This window comes from Pipistrellus kuhlii, unplaced genomic scaffold, assembly GCF_014108245.1.
Source record: "Pipistrellus kuhlii isolate mPipKuh1 unplaced genomic scaffold, mPipKuh1.p scaffold_m20_p_2, whole genome shotgun sequence".
NCBI lineage: Eukaryota > Metazoa > Chordata > Mammalia > Chiroptera > Vespertilionidae > Pipistrellus > Pipistrellus kuhlii.
The window spans coordinates 44,302,491-44,320,793 of record NW_023425515.1 but is presented as its reverse complement, the minus strand read 5'-3'; the positions used below and the strand labels follow the sequence as shown (position 1 = coordinate 44,320,793).

At 39.3% G+C, this 18,303-nt stretch overlaps 1 protein-coding gene across 1 annotated transcript in view; it reads left to right on the top strand.

Annotated features, from left to right (window-relative positions):
• The window catches only part of ATP13A5 (ATPase 13A5), a 98,396-nt gene that overhangs the window by 69,091 nt on the left and 11,002 nt on the right, over nucleotides 1-18,303 (top strand). The window contains exons 22-26 of the mRNA XM_036445076.2: nucleotides 98-140; nucleotides 3,288-3,397; nucleotides 7,492-7,588; nucleotides 9,583-9,655; nucleotides 16,148-16,322. Coding sequence (XP_036300969.1) covers nucleotides 98-140; nucleotides 3,288-3,397; nucleotides 7,492-7,588; nucleotides 9,583-9,655; nucleotides 16,148-16,322 — 498 coding nt within the window. The remainder of the gene's footprint in view (nucleotides 1-97; nucleotides 141-3,287; nucleotides 3,398-7,491; nucleotides 7,589-9,582; nucleotides 9,656-16,147; nucleotides 16,323-18,303) is intronic.

Genomic DNA, 18,303 nt, shown 5'->3' with positions numbered 1-18,303 from the left:
CTCTCTCTCTCTCTCATATTGCATTTGAGTTACTTATGTATGATATAAATTATTCAAGTGAGATGTTGTTATTAATTTTTCTTACTTTCCCCTGCAGTTATTATGTGGGCATGTGTGGAGATGGAGCCAATGACTGTGGGGTGAGTAGTAACTACTTCTGCTAATGCAGGCAGTTTACTAATATCCCCCTTAAAAACCCCACAGTCCCCTGGAGTCTGTCTCTTCACCCTTCTGCCACAATCACTTGATTATTTGTGATTCCCCAATTTCAGACTGAGAGGGACATTACAAGACTAGCTGGTTTAAATGTTATCAACAAGAAAATGAGTCTAGGGAAGTGAATTCTTTTTTTTTACCCAAACTCACACAGCTGGTAAATCCTCAATGAAGGAAAAGTTTGAAACTAATGATTAAAGATTTTGAATTATGTGCAAATTGCATTATTCCTGCCAAACTTCTATTTCAGGGTTAGTTTTTTAAAGTTTATTTTATCTCCAAATTTTTACACTCGATGAAATTGTGTGTTTCATGCTGTTGAGTCAGCTCTGACTCTGGGTGACCCTATGAATATGTGTTGTCTATAATGCCCTGTCCTCAGTAGCCCTGCCCATGGGAGTCACGCTTAGGGCTATTCTTATGGGGTCAATCCATCTAATACTTGTCTTTCTCTCTCCCTGCTGCTTTCTATTTCCCCAATATTATTGTTTTTTTCCAAAGAGCCTTGCCTTCTCATGATGTGCCTGAATGGGACAGCTTCGGTTTTGTCATTTTCACCTCCGGCAATATTTCAGGCTTAATGTGCTCCATTTGTTCATCTTTCAGGCAGTCCGGGGTGTCTGTAGAGCTCTTCTCCAACACCATATTTCAAATGAATCCATTTTTTCTTATCAGCCCTGTTAACTGCTCAACTTTTGTATCTGACATGGTAACTGGGCATATGGGGATATGGATGATCTTAACCTTGGTCTCTAATAACACATCTTTGCTCTTAGAAATCTTTCTCAATTTTTCTGTCGCTGCCCTTCCAAGCATCAGCCTTCTCTTGATTTATTGGCTTCAGTCTTCATATAAATTGATGATTGAACCAAGATAAGCAAAATATTTAACTATTTCTGTGTGTTTTTAGAACAAACTATTCAGTTGTTACACATGATAACAAAACCTAAATTTAATGATTCTCAGCAGATGACTTTCATACATAATAGAAGACAGTACATATTTTAGAATATTAGTTTTAAAGACATGGTTGAAGTAATACTCTACCTTGAAGATTTATACAAGAAAATATTCTAGTAGCTAATGTGTGGGACAAGAAGTGAAGAGGATTGCTTTGTATTTTCAAAGCCTATTAGATTTTTAAGATCTGGGTATTTCTTTTACTTCTCTCTTAAATGTTTTCTTCAAAGTTCTGTGTAAAACTATGACCATACATAGAGAACTGTTATAAATTTTTCTGCCTTATATTCATGAGAAACTAGCATTTAATCCATTCTTCAAAATTTAAAATGAGTGCCTAGTCTCATTAATTATGTGGAGTTTAGATGAAACAAAGAAATCAAGTGCTAAAAGGAATATAGTGTTTACCCCTAAAGAGTTAATTGTCTGGCGGGGGGGAGAATCATGCATAAAAATAACCCTAATATAAAGAAGATGGTACTAAATTATGTGATAGAGATGCAGAATACTAAGAGAGCAGAGAGGAAGAAGGAAATATTTTAATATTTATTGACCATGAATTTAGTATGTTCCGGTCATAGTATTCAGGTACTTTGTAGTTCTATAGAGCACAGAAATACACAATCTTACTTTATGCCCACACATGCCAGTAGGATCAAGGGCTTCCTGCTCTCCTTATTGGTCACTGCTCTGTATACCTTCTGAAGAGTTCTATCTTCTAAAAATCATTATTGTTACTATTATTATCCTCACCCAAGGATATGTTTATTGGTTTTTAGAGAGAAGGGAAGGGAGAGAGAAAAAACAACAACACTGATGAAACATTGACTAGTTGTCTCCCCCATGCTGCCTGACTGTAAATCGAACCCATATCCCAGTCAAGTGCCTTGACCAGGAATCAAACCTTTTGTGCATGAGAGGACACTTCAACCAGCTGAGCCACCTGGCCATGGCTCAGTCTTTTTTATTTTTATTTATTTATTTTTTTTTAGTGTTTTCATTTGATATATTTATAATTATTCTTAGAAATACAATGCTTCTTTTTCTTATTTTTCAACCTGAGTTGGCATTTCATATTATTTTCAGGTTATTTTCAGGTGTACAACCTAGTCATTAGACATTTATATAATTTACTAAGTGATTGCCCTAATAATTCCAGTACCTATCTGACATCATACCTAGTTATTGCATTATTATTGATTATATTCCACATGTTGTACTTTACATCCCCATGACTATTTTGTAACTACTAATTTGTACGTCTTCATCCCTTTACCGTTTTCACCCAGCTCTCCAGCACTCCTCTCATCTGGCAGCTATCAGTTTTTTCTCTGTGTCTCTGAGTCTGTTTCTGTGAACAGTTTTCAGTCTTGATGAGAAATGAATTAGTCTTCATTTCAATGAGGCAACTCACATACTGCTATGAGTCACTGATAAGTGTGATCTAGTTCCTGTGTTCAGGGAAGATGCTGTATGCCCCATATTTTATTCCAACAGTTAGCTAGTTGGCTGGGTCAGGAAGTTTAGGGAATGGTGGGGTTTGGATTTATTTTTCTATTGTTCATCAAGATGACCTGCTAAGTGTAAGAACTATGATAATAAATGTCTATTCAAATGCTGTCATCTTTTTAATAGATTTCTTGAATGACTACTTCTATTTATTTATTATGTCTATATCCCACAACCAATATATAGACATAACCCTAACATAAAGAAGATGGTACTAAATTAAGATCTGGGTATTTTATTTTATTTTTATTTCTCTCTTAAGTGTTTTCTTCAAAGTTCTGTGAAAAACTATGTTGATACTTAGAGAACTATTATGAATTAGTCTCAAACACACACACACACACACACAGACACACACACACACACACACACACACACACACTCCATTCTTCTTCATCTGAATCATTGTTTAATTGGCTCTCCTCAGTTGGTGACTTAGTAGAGAAAGGATATCCCAGGAGAAGGGACAACATAATCAAAAATCTAGGGTTGGAAAGATGCAATGTTATAAACATTATAATGTTAAGAATAGCCTCATGGTATTTAAGTAGTTAAAGCCTGGCCTGAGGAGTTGTGGGTGTAACATGGATTTGTCATTCCAGGCTTTGAAAATGGCTCATGCGGGTATTTCCTTGTCAGAGCAGGAGGCATCTGTAGCTTCACCTTTCACCTCGAAAACAGCCAACATCGAGTGTGTGCCTCATCTCATCAAGTAAGCCACTTCTTCCTTTTGCACCCCCATGACCAATAGGCTCAGAGTCTGGCTCTAGCTAGAATTCAACTATAACTTAGTGATAATTGTCACAACAGAGGTATGGGTAAAGTGCTATTGGATCACCAACCAAGGGAGCCTTTATTGCTGCTTGAGAATGCTGGTAAAAGCCACAAAAAGGTGACTTTTGCTGAGCCTTGAAGGATAAATGGCTGTGTCATGTAGAGAGCTGAAAGCTAGAGTTGGTATTTAAAAAGTAATTGCTTTTCTTATTTCTCCTTTCCTTTATGTTGTACATTGGGAGCTTACTAGAACTTTTCTCTCAGCAGTTGACAGGGTGAGGAAGCAGAAAGGGAATATTCCATCAGATAGCTTCCCCAAATAGTCTTATGTCTCCCCTCCCCTTCCCCCCCCCCAAAAAAAAATAGCGAACATCCAAAATAATTTCATAAAAGACTTTTATAATTGATTGGCAATAGTTAGGGAGGGGAAGGAATGAAAAACTGTTTATTTTCCCTTGCTCATTTCTGACGCCTTTACTCATATTTTAAATGTAGTTAAGAATAATGCAATAGGTTCTATATTTGTTCATAAGTATTATTCTCCTGTTGTGGGGTAACTTTAGGTAATTTTCACATCAATAGCCTTGAAGACATCATCAAATTTCGAGGTATGCACCAGAAAATTCTCTGTCATGTCCCTTGGTGCATCTGAATGGGCAGCTGCTGGCAGGAACCACTCACCTAAAGGTTCCAGGCTAGAAATTCCATGCCTGTGTCTGGCTGCATGTCAGGAAGACAGCTAGATGCATCTCCCTGAACAGTGGGTTGCTGCATCTGTGTCCTTCCACAGTCTCAAACATCATCACCTCCACTGCCTCCTCTTCCTACTTACCAGGTTCCCTGCTTCTGAGGACAATTTGGTTCTTAGAGTCCCTCATCCAGGCTCAGAAGCTCCCTTTCTTCTTCTTCTTCTTCTTCTTCTTCTTCTTCTTCTTCTTCTTCTTCTTCTTCTTCTTCTTCTTCTTCTTCTTCTTCTTCTTCTTCTTCTTCTTCTTCTTCTTCTTCTTCTCTCTCCTCCTCCTCCTCCTCCTCCTCCTCCTCCCCCCTCCTCCTTCCTCCTCCTCCCCCCTCCTCCTCCTCCTCCTCCTCCTCCTCCTCCTCCTCCTCTCCTCCTCCTCCTCCTCCTCCTCCTCCTCCTCCTCCTCCTCCTCCTCCTCCCTCCTCCTCCTCCTCCTCCTCCTCCTCCTCCTCCTCCTCCTCCTCCTCCTCCTCCTCCTCCTCCTCCTCCTCTTCTTCTTCTTCTTCTTCTTCTTCTTCTTCTTCTTCTTCTTCTTCTTCTTCTTCATCTCTTCTTTCTTCTTCTCCTCTCCTAGCCAACCAGGCATCATGTTTCACTGCTTTTGGAGACTCTCTTTGAGCCTTTTTCTTGCTACCTCTAGTGCCTCAGTCATTCATGTCATGGAGACTACAAAATGAGAATGCCTAGGACCTTTGCCCTCATGCATTCTTTCCATCATCAACACAGCTCCCGGAGCTCTTTTTAAATACTGTGTTTGGAAATATGTGGGATTAGGAATGAGACAAAACCTAGCCCTGGAGGATTTACATCCCAGTGAAGCATATAGATAGATGAAGAAATCATCACAAAACAGGAACTTCTGCATGATAAGTGAGAGGTGTTCAGTAAACTAGCTTTAAATAAATCAACATCCAACAATACATTACCTTTGCCAGCAGTTTAATATGATAGCTCTAGCCAGAGGGAAGGCTTCAGCAGAAGAGCTACCACTTAAAGGATGGACAGGATATCTGTGAACAGAAAGGAGCTGGGAGGGGATTCCAGGTAGAGGAAATGGAGAGACATATTTAGGAATAGGGTTTTAATTGGAATGTGCAGGGGCCCAATAGTCTAATTGTGCTGTGAAGATTCTCGTGTGGGAGTTGTGAAGGTGAAGCTGGAGCACCAGGTGTGGAGACCTCACATAGGGAGTTTAAACTCCAGGATACTTGCACAGTGTGCCTGGTTGGTCCACCAAAAGGCAGTGGTATTTGAACTTCAGGTGTTGTTGCTTATGCATGTGGCCTGATGCATTTATGAATACAATATACTGCTTTAAATTACAAGTCAGGATGCAAGATTTCTCTAGTGGCAGATGGTTTAGTAAAACTTCAGGGTAGAAACTCTTTGCTTTTATATTTCATAGATTTATAAAAATTAGATGTGGTTCAGCTCTGTTAGGCTCATAGTACCCTCGTCACTCTCCTTGATGCATGCTTATTCCAGAGCAAACATCCTCCAGAGGGACGTGAGGTAGTTTTAAATGCATAAGTCCAGATCCATGAGTTTTCATTTTTACCTTTTGAAACACTGTTGTTGTAGTTCAAGTCCTTTACCTTATTCATTTCTTATTATTGTGTCTCACACTACACTGGATGCATCAGAGCATTCATTACTGTTTGTGGAATGCATAAATAAATGAATGAGCTGCTCAAGATTCATGCTGATTAGGAATAGCAGTAATTCTGGGGGTCCATGAAAACATCCTTTGTTCTTTACTTGTAATGTTTTTTTGCACTCGCTTTTGAGTCTGCATCTTAACTTTAAAAAAAAAATATGCACAACTACAGAAAATAAAGGATGGAATCACAAAGTTTATGTCAGAAGATGATCCAGGCTTCACATGCTTGCCCCCTCTGAATCTGTCTTCTGCCCCATTCTCTGTGCTGAAAACAAATGGTGCTTCATCGCCTGGAGGAAAATAGCTGCCCACAGCAAGTTGCCCATCTCCCTCCTGGGCTTTCTCATTTGCCTGAGGCAAGGTGGTTATTATTTAGCTTTTAGATTTTCCTTCTTTGTTCCTGTTCTGTTGACAGTCTCTGAGCAGTGTAGATGTCCCTGTGACTGGGATCTGGAAACAAAAAGGATGTGGGCTACCTCACTTGTGGATTTGCTTCTGCCTAAACAAGAAGAGGCTGCACTAAGGGTTGTTTGCCAAGTTCCCACACCCTTATTGCACTACCTTGTCTTCTTCAGCCTGTCTTAATCCATCGCCCAACTAAGCCTCAGTTAAAGGAGCAATAGATCAAGCAGAATTTTTTAAAAGGGAGGAATATTTACTTTTTAAGCTGCCATTTTCACTTCATCTTGATCTCTTTGGATCTCCACACCAGCTCAGATTATTACCCTGTGTTCTTTGTGGTGTACTGAAACCAACAAAACCTATTTTGTCTCAGATATTGGAGTCGCATCCACATTCCTAAAATATGAGAGCCCCGGTACTTTAGTTTTATGTCTCTAAGGGTCTCCGAGGCACACACAGCTCAGGCCACAGGAAGCAAGTGTTGTTCAGGTGCAATGAGTCAGTCAAGTCAATGCTTGACATTTTTCACCATATTATAATGTACTTTATTTATAATGTACCGTATTTTTCGGACCATAAGACGCTCCGGACCATAAGACGCACCAGTTTTTAGAGAAAGGAAATGAAGAAAAAAAGATTCTGAAACAAATAGTGTCCTAAAATATTTTATGTGCATTAAAACCCAACATCACAGTCATAAACACATGTAATCAACCCTGTAAAGTAAACAGCAGCATTTAGAACCATTTTAGAGCCGGGCAAGCACACAGAGACCACACAGAGCCGGGCAAGTAAAAAAACTTTTTTTTTTAAGTATATGTGTAGGCTATATTTGGACCATAAGATGCAGGGACTTTTTCCCCCCACTTCTGGGGGGAAAAAAGTGTGTCTTATGGTCTGAAAAATATGGTACATGCTAATCTACCTAATTCACTGAAAGCTCGTTGAAAATATAGACTGAGCCTGATTAATTGATATCCTCTATGACTCTTAGCATAATTCTGGTATCTCAGAAACTCTGAATAAAGTTGAGTTTATGAATTAAAGAGTGAGGTAATGATTAAAGGAGAGAATAAATGAGTGGATAATTAAGTAAATAGTTGAGAGGATGAATCAGTGGTTAAGTGAATGTATGTCAATAACTATTAAAAATTAAACTTCTTTTGAAATATAAAAGAGAATAGAAGATGTGTAGAATGCATGACCAATATTCTTATTTTTTCTTAAACAGAGAAGGCCGTGCTGCCCTGGTTTCATCCTTCGGGGTATTTAAATACTTGACCATGTATGGGATAATCCAGTTTATTGGTACATCACTGCTCTACTGGGTATGAACCAAAATAAATTTCTAGTCCTAGTTGCATTTACATCGCTGGTTTATTCTTGATGGGGTGCAGCTCCTACACAGGATTTAATGTTTTATAAATAAATGACAATTCTCAAAATAGATGTCTATAAACTGGGAACTTGGTATAGCTGTGACTGAAACATGGAGCTAGAAATAAAGAGATGTGGCTCTGTTTTGTAGGAGTGTTGTTTTTCTCGAGTCACTTGACCTCTTCAAGCCTCTATTTCTTCCCCTGGATAATGAGTAAAGCTTCAGAACAGCCTAAATATAACTCAGCAGGAAATGGATCAGTCACCAACTGTGGAATATTTTTGGCAAAAGACTAAGAAGAGATCAAAAGAAATAGAAGTTGTTGAATTTGACTTTGAAGGATTCAAAGGCTAGAAAAATTTCCATGCCTGAACTTGGTTTCTGAACCTGCCTAGAAATTACACATTTAGATGCGCCATTAGTAAAGGATGAGTAATTCTTTAAAAAAAAAATGACTTTCTAAATTAAATGATAAAAATAAACACTTAAGAATTAATTAACTGTATGGGAGAAATATGTTCAGGTTGAAAGTACATTTCATTAGTTTAGTCATAACTTGCTCTAAAATAAAATGACGCTACAGGTTTAGGGACCACTTCAGGGAGAAAATTAGTCTGCTGTTTTTCTGAGACATCTGAGAGGTGAATGAAAGGGCCATAGGACTCCAGCATCCACCACTAGCAAGGATCACATACACAGAGGGCTAAGGGGCAACTGGGTTCATAGAACCAAGACTTGGCTTAGGAGTCAGGAAGCCTAGATTTAAGTTCTGACTCTATTATGAAGAACAAATTAGATCTTGTCCTTTGCCAAACCTTTATCTGCCTCTGGAAAGTTAGGCTGGCTGATTCCCAAAGCCCTCTGTAATTCTATTAATATATAAGCTGCTCCTAGAATGAAAACTGAAACTGCTTTTAAAAATTCCTCCCTATTTCATCTCACCCTGCATATAGATCATTTTACCATTCTGAGCAGATAATAAGGGCAAGAGATATGAGAAGGGCAAAGAAGATAGAAATGGAATTGTAGGATGAGAGGGACACTTTTGAACCATTTGCATCCTCTCATAAAGAGGAAAGCAGAACTTCAGTTCCCAAGTCTCATGGATAGAGTTAGAACCCTAGTCCATGCAGAATCCATCCACTCTGATGGTCTAGACCTAAATTAGAAGGTCTCCTCCACCCCCCGCAAGGACTTGCACCTTTTCACCTTATAAGAGGTCGGAAACGTTTTTCATTTGCACATATCTGGTCTGTAAAGTAGTCAGAGCCAGATTATAATTCAGTGCTCATTCAATAGCTGTGTAGCAGATAAACAGACTTACCTGTCCGCAGAAGGAATATTGCAAGGCAGGTTCCAAGAGACTGTTGACTCCTATTTAAATACTTCCAACTCCATAAATTTGAACATAAAGTATCTATATAAATCTCAAAAAGGCAGGTGTTCCAGACTGAAGTTTGCAGTGGGCTTACTTGGACTAGAAGCACTTGTTCAATTTGTGAAAGTGAATGAACCCCCAAGCACTATGATGTGATCTCAAACTATGAATAAAAATGGAGAGAGACCTGTTGAGTATTTCTTGGTCTTGACTTTAAATTTTAAGTTTGAAATTCCCAGGTAACTTTTAGGCTTCAATAGACTATGTTAAAAATTCAACCGTTCAGGCTGACACTATAGATATCAGAACTGCTGTTGCCAGTAAGAGGATGTTTTCCAACTGGCACACCCCCATTGCTAATATGGAATTAGGTAAGACACTGGGAAAATAGTGATCTGGTTTCATTCTCTCCAATAAGATGCTGAAAACCTAAGGTAAGTCACTTTCTTCCTAAAGAGGAGAAAAAGACAATAGTTGCTTCTTGACTATTTTCAAAATGTCTTAGAAATGATAAAATGATAAAATGGCAGAAGCAATGGTCATACCTACTTTTCTTTCCTTTTCAGCAACTGCAACTCTTTGGGAATTACCAGTATATGATGCAAGATATAGCCATTACCTTGATGGTGTGTTTAACAAGTAAGCTCTTTAGTAAATAAACTATATTATTTCTATTTATCCATGACATTCTATCGATAGACATGTTCACACAAGTAAGAGCTTCAGAAAAAGATGCATCTCAACTACTAAAACCTCATTTCCTATGACTATTTTTGAGAGTGGTGCTGGGGGAAAATTGAGGCTTAAAGTCCTCAGAGATGGCATTAAACATCCTGAAAGCAAATAGGTTTTAGCCTCATAAAATTGTCAATGTACTCTGAGTTGTTTGTAGGTTTGTGCCTTGTGCATAGAAAAATGTATAGGAAATCCAGACCTTTAAGCTGAAGGGTCACTTTCCATTATTCAGCTATGCTTCATGTTGACTTGAAACCAGATTCTTGCTTAGTCTTTGATGTGTGAGAACAAATGCTAACATTTTATTCTTGTGAAATTCTCACAAAAGCAAGGTGTATGCTTACAGCAGCTATGGCTCGTTTCCTTCCTTGCAGATGACACTGATACAGAGTTTCCTATCAAAGAACTCAGGTTCGATACTAACAATAAGTGAGAAAGGTGACTGCCTGAAAAGAGTAAAGAAAAAGAATGATGTAGTCATCTCTTTTCCCTTGTTCAATAATGAAAGTGTTTTGAAAAAGAACAGGTAAAACATCAGGCAGGGCAGGATATTAATAACTGTGTGAATTTCACGTTGAATCTTAAAACATAAAACTGATATTGAAGTCATTTATTATATCAATACAATGACAAAATTTGTTAGTATCAGAGATGTAAGTAATATAAATTTTGATTCTTAGGATTGGAATGTCTATTCATAGCCTATAGAAGTATTTTCTACACTAGAGGGCTGGTGCATGGGATTCACGCACTGGTGAGGGGGGGAGGCAATGACCTGCAAGAATTGGCCTGCTGTGAGAGCACCACTCATCTCAGTCAGCTGAAGAGCTGTGGACCCACCCTCTGAGGGCTTCTCCCTGGCCTGGCATCTTCCGTGGAGCCGGAGCACTCACCTTTCTAGTGGACCCGGTTGGGGCCAGGCCTGGGGACAATAGCACTGAAAGGCCGCAGGGTAAGCCTCAGTCCCACAGTGGCCACAGACCCATCTTCCAGCCTCCAGAATCAGCACTGAGAGCCCAGTGGCAGCGGCACTGCATGGCCTGCAGGTGTCCAGAGGAGACGTCAGGGAGAGAGGAGGAGGAGCCTGGGGCAAGGAGGCTATGATCACAGCCCCAATTCCTGCACATCAGTCTGGGTTCCCAGTGGTAGCAGTGGCTCATCTCGGTCAGCTGAGTGGTGCTCCCACTATGGGAGTGCACTGACCACCAAGAGGCAGGTCCTGCATTGAGTGTCTGCCCCTTGGTGGTCAGTGTGCATCATAGCAGACTGGTCAACCGGTTGTTCTGGTTGTTCTGCCTTTCGGTCTCTGGGCTTTTATTATATAGGATGTTATTAATATTCACATGACTAGATAATTTTGAATTAATATTGCTCTGCAGTGTTGGATATTTTTAAGTAATTGTCATTAGTTACTTATGAATATGGTCACTGATGCCAAAAAGGAAAAAGAATACCAGGAATTTCCAAGAGCTAAGCTAGCAGTCTGTTGCATGAAGGTGAAGGCCATTGCCATCCTCCACTGCTCCTTATCTCTGTGACCTTTGGAAAACTACTTATAAAACAAATAACTTCCTCATAGAAAATGTCCTCATAGGATTGTGTGGGGGGCCTGACATAGCCGGAGATCTCCCTTCTCCGTGGCCAGCACAGAAAGAGAGATGAAATTGGTTCTTCGTAGAGGCAGCCAGGGGTTGAGAAATATTAGAAATAAAGAGAGATGACATAGAAATAGATTTCAAGCTGGGAGCTGTGAGGGCCGCTGACCTCCTCTGCTGGAGAGACAGACTGACAACCTCCTAAGCCACACAGCACATCTATTTATACTCCAATCCAACAAGAGGTTTCACAGGAAAACAAGGAGCCTGGGAGAGCCCAGGTTCCACCCACTCCTTCCTCCTGAACAAACACAAGCCAGGAAAAAAGACCATCTCAGCACTCCCAGGATGGGAGTGCAACTGACATGATTCTGTCAATATCCCGGGCCCAGTCAGCAACAATCTAAAGAATGTCCAGGTGTCTTCCCATTTGGCCCTCTACAGGTTGTGAGAATCAGATAAAATAATACATGTGAAGTAAAATAATACAATGCACCACATGCTATGAGCACTCGTTACAAAATTAGTACCATGTGCTTCTATATTCTTTTTCTTCTTTTGCAATGATGCTAATTTGGTGAGCCCTTGAAAAGAATTTGATTGTATACAAGTAGATTGATTAGAAACCCAAAACATTGGGTGGTAGTCTTAGCCTTTCCTCAGAATGCCAGATGACATTGGTAAGTTATTTTGAGCCTTTACATATTTATTTATTTATTTTATTTATTTATTTATTTTTAAATATATTTTATTGATTTTGTACAGAGAGGAAGAGAGAGAGAGATAGAAAGCTAGAAACATCGATGAGAGAGAGTCATCGATCAGCTGCCTCTTGCACACCCCCTACTGGGGATATGCCCGCAACCAAGGTATATGCCCCTGACCGGAATCGAACCCGGGACCTTTCAGTCCCCAAGCCGACGCTCTATCCATTGAGCCAAACCAGTCTCGGCGAGCCTTTACATATTTAATTTCATGATATTGGTTATGAATTTGACTCCCATGGCAGGGGGTATACTTAACTTTTTCTCATGGCTCTATTCTGTTGATTTTCATGCCAGTTGGCCAGTTAGCCTCTCAGCTCAGAGTAGGCTCAGTGTGAAACTTTGAATGATTCAAGGCAGAATCATTGTTGCCAGTGGGAGAAAAAGTCTCAGAAGGGTAATAGATCAGAAGCATGATGTTCTATCAGAATGGCAGCATTTCATCCAAAAACTATTCAACAATCATATAGCTAGTTTGGTAAATGGGCTGGGCTTAGGGTAAGTTGAGAAATGGAGTCAAGAAACAGCTATTTCTGTTTGATTTTTACCCTCTGCCTTTAGGCACCATTGCTTTCCCATCCCTATAAACTCAGTTATCCCATAGGCAGATCATTTCTCCTGGTCAATTCCAGTTATTAAATGAACTTGTCTTTAGCTATAAAGCATCTAGGTATTATAATTAACATTTGGGTTTTCATCTAATTCTGAGCTTTGCTTTCCCTGTATCAAGCCTGACCTATGGTTTGGAGCAAGCAGTAGGTGAGAAGGCCATGGTCTCTGCTTTCCTTGCAATGGTCTCTACTTACCTAAATTCAAAACCTGTTTTAGGGAATATGAGAGCAACAAGAGCAAAGAACTTTTTACTTAAGCGGGAGTGTTGTAGCTGTCTCCTGACGTGACAGATATATTAAGTTCAGGCAATTTGTAGAGGGCCCATTGGTGAGTTCTTGGGTTCTTCAGAGAATAAGAAGTTCAGAAAGCATCTGTAGATTGGTCTGGACTAGACCTCTGCTTGACATAGTGGTGCTCTCTTCTTCTGACTCATCAGAATTCCTTTCAGCACCTGCCTTCTAGTGGTACATACCTCTAGCCTCAGATGACTGCCTCATTGGGTAGATTCTTTTCAAGACACCTCTACTTTGGTTAATTCCTATAGCTTCTGCGTGTGCTACCAATTAGTAAATGATATAGCTTGCTCTCACTGCTGCCCCCTCTTTTTTCCCTCTGATATTTCAATCTCAAAACCATTTCTCTTAGGGTGGTTCTTATGAACTTTTGGTTAGGGTGATGCAAGAAAGAAAAACACAGTTCTTGCTCCTTCTAAAAACTCCCTTTTAAAAATCTATTGATAATCTCTATTGTTTTCTCATATATAATCTGCACATAGGTAATTGTGTGTGTCTGAGGGTATGCTTGCATGCTTACGGTTGAAGAACCGATATGGATCTCACTTAGTAGGTACTATGGAATTATGGAAATGGGCTAATTTCTTTACAAAATGAAAAGTCCTATTCACCATCCTCTTAGACATGTTCATATCCTACTATGTGTTAGGCATGTACATGCCTCCTATATAAAAAGACTGATCAGCCAAAACTGGTTTGGCTCAGTGGTAGAGCGTCTGTCTGCGGACTGAAGGGTCCCGGGTTCGATTCCCGTCAAGGACATGTACGTTGGCTGCGGGCACATCCCCCGTAGGGGATGTGCAGGAGGCTGCTGGTCGATGTCTCTCTCTCTCATCAACATTTCTGGCTCTCTATCTCTCTCCCTTCCTCTCTGTAAAAAAATCAATACAATATATTTTTTAAAAAATTAAAAAGACTGATCACTAAAGGTCAGAGTTTAATGGGGGACTCACATACATGAATGAATGCCAGAAAATAAAAAGTTCAGAAAAAGCAGAGATTACTTCTGATAATCTGGGATTAGAAAGATGAGAGAGAGAGAGAGAGAGAGAGAGAGAGAGAGAGAGAGAGAGAGAGAGAGAGAGGAAGAGAGAGATATTTCAGAGAGGAAAGGAGGAGAGAGAGAGAAGCATCAAGCTTTAAGTTAAGGGTTTCCATGCCATCTGCACTTCTGACCAGCTGGCTACAAATTTGGAATTTCTCACTAACCTCTCAGATTAAATAATTCGCATCCACATTTCCCAGAACTCAGAAAAGTGCTACATATATGATTACAGTTTTGCTATAGCAAATGGATACAAATCAGAACAAGCTAATGTGAGAGAAACTTATAGGGAAAGATCTGGGAGGGGTCCCAAAGATGATATTCCATTGTCCTCTCCATGGGGAGTCAGTTTGCCTTATCCTCCTGGCAAATCAATGTGTGATAATATGCCGAGTAGAGCCAAGCATGGAAACGCACCTGAACTCCCACATGTGGAGTTTCCATGGCAGTTCCATTATTGAGGCATAATTGATTTAATCATTGGCCATGAACTTGAACTCAATCCCAGCTCCTCTTATCTCTCCGAAGATCAGCCTGATGTCAGGAATCTCAAAGTCCCAATTCTCCAATCATACAGGTGTTTTTTGTTGTTGTTGTTGTTGTTGTTATTGGTTTTTGTTGTTGTTGTTTTTTGTTTTTGTTTTTTGGGGGGAGCGTGCCAGATCCCATCCTGAGTCATCTCCTTAGCACAAACTCTCTTCAGGCCCACCATGAGTCATCTTGTTGGTATGACCTATCAGGACTCACCATGAATAACAAAGATACTTCTATCGACTCAGAAAATCCCAAGATTTTAGAGGGTATATCCCAGGAAATAGGGATAAAAGCCACCCCAATTCTTTATTCCAAGAATTTTGAGATACCCTCCCAATACCCTGGGACAAAGTCCAGACAAAATCTTTATTACACAATCCATCTATGTCTATTAGACTGCAAGCTCTTTGATAGCAGACAAGGTTCCTTCTTCTCTGAATACCCCGAAACCTCTAGCCCAGCACCCTCTTGGGGAAATATTGCTTAAATTGGTAAAGGTAAAGCCTTGGTCATGGAGCTTTAGGTTAAATGAGTTGGAAGAGACTTTGGAGACCTTGTAGACATTCCAACACATTCATTTTATACAGAGAGTTTAAAATGATTACCCCAGAAAACACATAGAGCAAACTGAAAAACTATGTTAGAGTTTTATTATCCCAAACTGGACACCCAATGCCCATCATAAATCTAAGCATCCACACTTCATTTTCTTCCTCACATCAAAGAAATCAGTTATAAGTTATGAAAAGGGGCAAGGTGATAGATCTGAAGGCAAGAACTGAGCCATGTCTGTGATATAAACCTTTAAATGTGTTGTATCCAATTTCTGACCTTCCCATGCTTCTTTCCTGCTTTGCCCTAAAAAGTACATTCCATTTTCATATATATACTTGTTAGAATGTATGGCTTCTCAGGAGGATATAGAAACTATATTTTCACATTCTCATCTGGAAGCAAGATTTTTTTTATGAGCTCTATTTTCTAACTGAGTCTAATGTACTCTAGTAGATCTCCATTGAGGCACATTTCCAGGAGGGAACAGAGCACATCTCTAACATTTATCCTGATAGATAGAAATACTCAGAGACTACTAGATGAATGAATAACAGAACAAATTCTTTTTTTTTAAATGGGTTGCCCTATAAAAATTAGTTTTCCTAGATGCTTTCTTACTCTACTCTTAACTCTCCACTTTCCATCATCACTGAGAAGTAATAGGAATGCTTATCCATGTGAAAGGCCATCTTCTTTTCTTATTTATCATTCCTGCTAAGTCTGGTTGTAGAGAAAACATTTGTCCATGCATTATGGTAAATTTATTAATACAGAACTTTTTAATCCATACTTTTAATTTCTGGAGGTAAAACCAAAGGAAAGAGGCAAAGCCTGATAGCATTGGATCTGCTACTGAACAATGTGCTTTCCTAGATATAAATTCTCAACTCACATGTGCTTAATTTGAGCCTTAGAGCAAGACTCAAAATAATATGCATCTCAGTTTTTTTATTCTCAACAATGAAAGTGTAACTGGGAAAAACGCATTTCTCTTTCAGTGAGTTCAACTCATGCCTACCCAAAGCTGGCTCCATACCGACCAGCAGGACAGCTCCTCTCTCCCCCTTTGCTGCTCTCAGTTTTGTTGAATACCTGTTTCACCTGCATTGTGCAAGTCTGTGCATTTCTCTATGTGAAGCAGCAGCCCTGGTACTGTGAGGTCTACAGATACAGGTAATGGTCAATTCTTTACTTTTCCTTTCCAAAGGTGACTACCAATGACATTGTACAACTGGGTTTGAACTATACTCTAACATTTTAATTAACAAAAGTTATGTCTCCATACTGCAAAATACCAGTGGTGAGATAGAACACAGAACACAGTTGATGGGTGGAGTCCTGGAGTGAGCTATATGGAATGGATGGGAGAACATTTTTACATTGGTTGTTGAGGTATAGATCTGACAGTTGGTTTACTGAATTAACTCCCTGATAGATTAGATATTATATAGATCAGAGGTGGGCAAACTTCTTGCAGAGGGACAGATAGTAAATAGTTTTGGCTTTGTGGGCTAGATGGTCTCTGTTGCAACTACTCAATCTGCTGTTAGAGTGAAAAAGCAGCCATAGACAGACAACATGTAAACAAGTGGATGTGACTGTGTTCCATAGAACTTCATTCACAAAAACAGTTGGTGGGTTGGATTTGGTGTGTGGGCTGAAGCCAGCTGTCCCCTCATATGTAAGAGATTTGCTTAAATTACTTTGGGCAAATCTTTCTAGTTCCCTGAGCTTTAATTTCTTTAACTATAGAATAAGGGTTAGCTGAGGTGAACTATGCCATAGATGTTTAATTTATTTTTTCCAGTAAAGCCTACCTGACCTCCAAAAGGAAAGGCAAGTGAAGCGCTGTTCTTTTTGAAGTCGGGCTTGTATAAATTCCCCCTCACTCCACTGTGGTTGTGAAGGCATTAGAATGCCAGGAACCAGTGAAAGATAGTTTAAAAAGTACCAAATGAGGTCTAAAGTTGTCATTTAGACCTCAAAGTCAGAACTTCAACTACTAGTTGAAATATAGAAGTTATTTTTATTTCAAAACCAGATTTCTCCCCCAATTGAAGTGTACGTATTCAGAGAAGTAAAGGTCTGATGAAATCTAGGAGACAACATGGCGTAGCCAAAAGGATGATGAATAGGTAGTCCCATCTCTAGCATTAATTAGCTAAGTCGTATTAGCCCTCAGCTTTCTTATCTGCAATGTAACTATATTGATATACTAGCTTAGTGTTAAATTTCATGCTTCAACTCCTCTAGTTTATCTGTCCACTTTGTGCAAGAATGCTTTGTTAAGTACTAATTGTTTCATTAATCTATTAAGCAAACATTAACTCAACATCTCTTCTATGCAAAGCACATTTGGGAGCCTCAGGTAGCCAAGGATAATAAGACTTAAGTCTTGCATTTGAGGTCACAATTGGAAAAGAAGTTATTTATAAACAATTTCAATAGCAGTAAAAAATTTCAAGCAGAATAAGAAAACTGTTGGAAACTGATTTGTGGGTTTGAAATTGAAAAAACAAACAAACAAAAAAACAAAAAACAAAACAAAAAACATTGCTCAAAGCTCCATCAGAACTGGGGAAGCCCATATCTTAAATATTTTTTTCCGAGCAAATGCTATGTGGCATCACTATATTAGGTGCTAAAGATTTGTTGAAAATCTGAGTAAAACAAAATAAAACCAAAAGGAAAACTCCACATTCAAAGAACTCTAATCCCAGGACTGGAAAATAAAAACATGTGAATGAATATTTGCAAAATAATGAGCTAAATGCAGCACTAAGAGGGGAAAATGGGGGCACTGGTTATGCCGGCCAGCAAATGTAAAGGCATTCAGAAGAAATAGCACTTATGACTCCAGAGATATACAAATAGTGACATTTGGGGAGTAGAGAATATCCCTATATTTTAAGAATACAATGAGTCTATAAGGACTAGCAAAAGATAAGGTTGCAAAAATACATTGAGATGAGAGTGTGGAGGTCTTCTGGACTTTGCCAATAAATTAAGTTGAAACTTAAGAAGTTTCAACTTAATTTATTGGCAAAACAAAGCCATGAACACTCATAAGCAGGAGAGTGTTTTGTTCAAATCCTCTGTAAGAGTCTTTGGTTGTGAGAAGAGATTCAAAATCAGGACTCAGCACACCCTAGCT